We start from the raw sequence: 4380 nt of genomic DNA on the forward strand, positions 1-4380 counted from the left end.
TACCTCACTGCATACGTTTGCAGAGGTAAAGCAGTGGCTACAGCAGAAGCGCTGGGTCGATCAGGTGTGCAGAGTCTTCCTGGTCCAAACCCATCAACCAATGTTCCGAAACCCACGATGGCTCCGAAGCCCATAGTTCCTCCACTCTTTGCTTCCCAATCGGCTCCCCCTCAGACTCCACCTCCCACTTCTCTCATTCGTTCTCATTCAGAATTCGTTGGCTCTGGTCCCACAGCTTTGCCAGGTCAGATACCCTCCATTCCTGTCACTTCGGTCAATGTGGTCAGTAAACTCCCTCAAATGAACCCACCACTCCAGCCCGAATTTCGGACCCAAAGGCCCACTGTCCCTTCCTTGGACCAGCCTGCACCCGAAAAGGTTGTCCCTTACATCCCGGCTCCACCGTCTACCATGCCCGAAGTTGAACAGTGTCTGCATCGTATGAGTGAGTTTCAAGAGACTCAGGCTCAGTTTGAGGAGCAATTCTCTTCCCGAATGGTTGCTCAAGTTTCCGAAATGATAGACTATTACCGAGAAATCAACCGAGGACGTCATCAAGCCTTCTCCGAAAGTGTCACACAATCACTTTCGGGTGTGAGAGCTATCAATGGGACATGGAGTGAATTCAAAGCGCGGTATGACTCGGTGGTTTCTGAAAGAGATGTGGCTCAAGGAGAGGTAAAGACACTGGACCGGCTGTACAAAGAGCAGATTGATAAGAATGAGGAGAGAGATCATGCTGTTGCCCGAGTCACCGCCGAAAAGGACGCCGAAATTGCTTCAATCCGAAAGCAGTTGGAGGAGACACAGGAAGGGCTCAAGACTATGAGCCAGAGGTTCGCTAGTGCAATGGGGGATAAGGAAAAGGAGGCTCAGGCTCGTCAGTTTGCTGAACAGCGGTGTTCAGATCTGGCCAGACAGATGGCTGAGAAGGAAAACACCGAATTGGAAACTCTCCGAGCTCGTCTTTCGGAGGCTGAAGCTGCTAAGGGAGTAATGCAACAGCAAATCGACGAGGCATTGCAGTTTGTGCAAATTACCGCTGCCCTGCAAAATGAGACTGAGATGGAGAATGTAGGGTTGAAGGAACTCAAAGCGCAGTTGGAGGGAGCAAATGAGAAGTTACGGGCGGACCTTCAAGTGGATCAAGAGGAGTGGGAATCGGCCAACTACACCATCAGGCAACTTGAGTCAGAACTCCAAGAGGCCAAACAAGAAAAGGCTCGGCAACAATTCCGCTTTGACCTTAGGACCTCCCCTGCGAAGCCGAACGAGTACTCTGACCGAAGAAGAGCTCACAGTCTTGATCTCCCTTCCACCAAGATCACCGCTCGAAACTCCGAAAATACCGCACCGAATCCCGAAAATGACCCTTCCAACTCCGAAAATGTACTTTCTTCAGGACCAACACCTCATGATGCCATTCCCACAATCCCCACAAATGCAGATCTCCATTCTTCTCAAGATTAAATGTAGCCAATCAAATCCGTGTTACAGTTCCCTTGTATGTACTGTCACTTGTTCATTTTGCCGAGTTTCCGTTTCGGTGTTTTCATTTCATGTTTCGGTCTTTCTATGTTTGGGGTCCAAATGTCTCATCTGTGTGTGAACTAGCCTGTGTAATGCATTCCATGTCTGAACTCTTCCAGCCTGGCTCATGTTGCATACATCCCTGCAAGAGATACTTCACTGTTTCTTGTGTCAGTGAGCGAGAGATCCTTGTAGTAGGATTAATTGTCCCCAAAATTCGGACCGACTTCGGACAGCCTTGACCAATTTCGGACAGTCATGGCTGCATATATCACTGCAAGAGAGCTTATGACTATCCAAATAAGCACTGGGTAGACACAATGACTAGTGACCCTAAGCAGTACAATATTGGAATACATGAGATGGTCAGATGTGCTTTCGGAGGGGTTTTCGGTGTTTCGGGAGTGCCTTCGGACTCACTTGGGAAAGATAATCAAGCCCCAATCTGCATCAAACCAAGTGTATTTTTACATCCAGAGGTATATTAGTCATTATATTCATGCACAACCAGCTGTGATACCTCTCTACAGGCGATCTATGTAGTAAGTCATGGAAGGTACAGACTTGTCCATCAATTTTTTCACCTTCGGACTGAATATAGACTCATTTGCTGGATCCCGTGCAGCCATTGCAAGCACCAGTTGAAGCACACTTGTTCGTAGTTTTCTACTCTCACCTCTAGCCAGAGTTGATGATTTCACCCCAAGCACAGAAGCAGTCGGTCTGATTCCCTGGAGAAGAAGACATGCAGCGGCACATGCTAGAGGACCACAGCTGTGTGAGTCCACTTGTGTAACCCAGTCCAGGTTATCCCTGGTAGCCTGAACGTCATTATTGAGCTTGGGAGTAGTACTGTACTCACCTGAGAATTTGGAGCAATCAACCAACCCATAGCTTCAGCCTCTGTTGCTATGCCTTTTCTGACTTCCCAGGACAAACGGCGTTCTAGCAGGCGTGACCATTGCTATTGATCAGTGACGCTGCACCTCATTGAAGTAATTTTGAATGACCAACTTACCTTCTTCTGTTCTCCCGAATCATAAGTCCCCCCTGCCCCATCATACATCAACACCAGCTTCTGTGGCCCAAAGATTACCAGTGTCTCAAAATGGGAGCTCGACATCAGAACCCCAACTGTGTTCTCTTTCCTCCATTGCCCGTCCTTGCCCAGAGAAGGCCATGGCGTACCTCCAGGTATGTATGGGTTCCAGTTGTCACCAGCAGCTAGGGTTCGGTAAACAAACGAGTTTGGTATGGGGTCAGACATTCCAATCCCCAGATTCACACAATTTCGGATGAAAGCTGACACCGAAAGCAAGATATCATCGATTCCGAAATTGGTGTACCACTCATTCCTTCCGTAGAACTTACGCAACGTTTTTGACCCGAATGTGGAGTCTACACCCTGCAGCTTCAAGCCCTTATGCTCATCTTCGGCCATGTCATGAAACATAGCTTCCATCTGGTCGCACAGGTCCTCAAGGAGATCGTCCGAAAGGCTATCAACATCTTGAAATGTGCTGACGGAGATGAGAGGTTGAAAGGATTCCCCCGAACGCCACTGAACTTGTGCTAGTCTTTCGGCAATGACTGACTGAGCCTTTTCTAGTTGACAGTACTGCGGAACCTCGGGTGAGGGAGAGCGTTCAACAGTGGGAACGACACTTGGAGGATCAATGTCCATGGATGATGATGGGGAATCTGGTTCTGCTGTAATGTCTTGAGAAGCTACAGTGGGATTGAGACTGATAGCTTGATCGGGGGGAGCCGATTCACCCTGGGGTGTGTTGGTTTGGCACAGCATGTTGCTCGAGGAAGGCCCGCTTTCGGGAGGTTCATCACCAGGTGGAGAAATATGTGTAGGCTTCGGAGGGATGGTACCCTGAGAAACTGTGGGAAGAACATTGGGCTGAGAAGCGGTGGGGTCTGTAGGGGTACTGGTGGGCGCCAAGCTTGTGGACTGGACATCAACTGGGGCAGGTTCTTGTTCCGTTGGGTTTGGAGGAGGAACTTTCGGATCTCCCGAATTCGGAGGTTCAAGCGTTGGCGGGGCCGAAGTTGGCAGCTCCGAATTTGAAGAATTAGCTGGTATGGCGTCCGAAACGGGAGGTTGGGGGTTTGGTGCTTCCAGTGTTGGGCCTTCAGCTTTTGGTATTTCAGGATTCGAAGCCGATTTTGACATTGCTTTCCCACTTGGCTTATTCAGTCGTCTCTTTTTGGCAATGGGTTGACTTGCTGATGGCTTGACTTCATCTTCCAGTGTATAGAACAGCAAGACCGGGAATCGTGTACCACCGAAAGCGTCCCGGTTCAGAAACATACGAGAGGTTTTTTCGTCGTCAATCTCCCACAGCACATCATCATGCTTTATCAAAGCCACATAGTGTCCACTGGTCACCTGCACGGTGTCCCCCTTTCGGCAGAGCATTCCCTTCAATCTGTACATTGGAAGATTGCTGGGGAGTATAGGAGGAGGTACGGCCGAAACCTGCGCTGGGTTGATAGTTTCGGGAATGTCAAAAGGGTGGATCACTTGGTGTGCAGAGGGGTTTCGGAGATCCCAGACAATGTTGAGGAGTAACATGCGGGGCAGGTTGTTGGATTCCAAGGACATCTTGGCTCGTGCTCGAGTGACGGCCATTCGTCCATTACATGGTACCGAAAAGCAATGTTGGGGACTGCATGAACGCCACAATGAAAGGTTGATGAGCTGGATGAGGTTAAGTGATGAGCCATGTGGATAGATTTGGAGAACGGTCATTTGCTTCTCCAGTGAGGATGTCTCTTGCCTGACAGGGACTGCGTGGGAACAGGGCTGAAAGACATATTCCCAGGTACTCCGAATGAAGG

The 4380-nt window shown here is 49.5% G+C and overlaps 2 protein-coding genes across 2 annotated transcripts in view; one reads left to right on the forward strand and one right to left on the reverse strand.

The window, feature by feature from the left end:
* TREMEDRAFT_60511 (uncharacterized protein) overlaps positions 1–1470 on the forward strand; it is a gene marked incomplete at both ends in the record, with an annotated part of 3273 nt that extends 1803 nt beyond the window's left edge. The window contains one exon of the mRNA XM_007002779.1: positions 50–1470. Coding sequence (XP_007002841.1) covers positions 50–1470 — 1421 coding nt within the window. The remainder of the gene's footprint in view (positions 1–49) is intronic.
* Positions 1471–2054: 584 nt separating this feature from the next.
* On the reverse strand, positions 2055–4144 carry TREMEDRAFT_60512 (uncharacterized protein; the record flags this gene model as incomplete). Its single annotated transcript, XM_007002780.1, has 3 exons — positions 2055–2351; positions 2393–2494; positions 2549–4144. 3 exons carry the CDS (start codon positions 4142–4144, stop codon positions 2055–2057), a joined length of 1995 nt encoding a protein of 664 aa, XP_007002842.1.
* Between the last annotated feature and the right edge of the window lie 236 nt (positions 4145–4380).

The sequence above is a fragment of the Tremella mesenterica genome, assembly GCF_000271645.1.
Source record: "Tremella mesenterica DSM 1558 unplaced genomic scaffold TREMEscaffold_2, whole genome shotgun sequence".
In the NCBI taxonomy this organism is placed as follows: domain Eukaryota; kingdom Fungi; phylum Basidiomycota; class Tremellomycetes; order Tremellales; family Tremellaceae; genus Tremella; species Tremella mesenterica.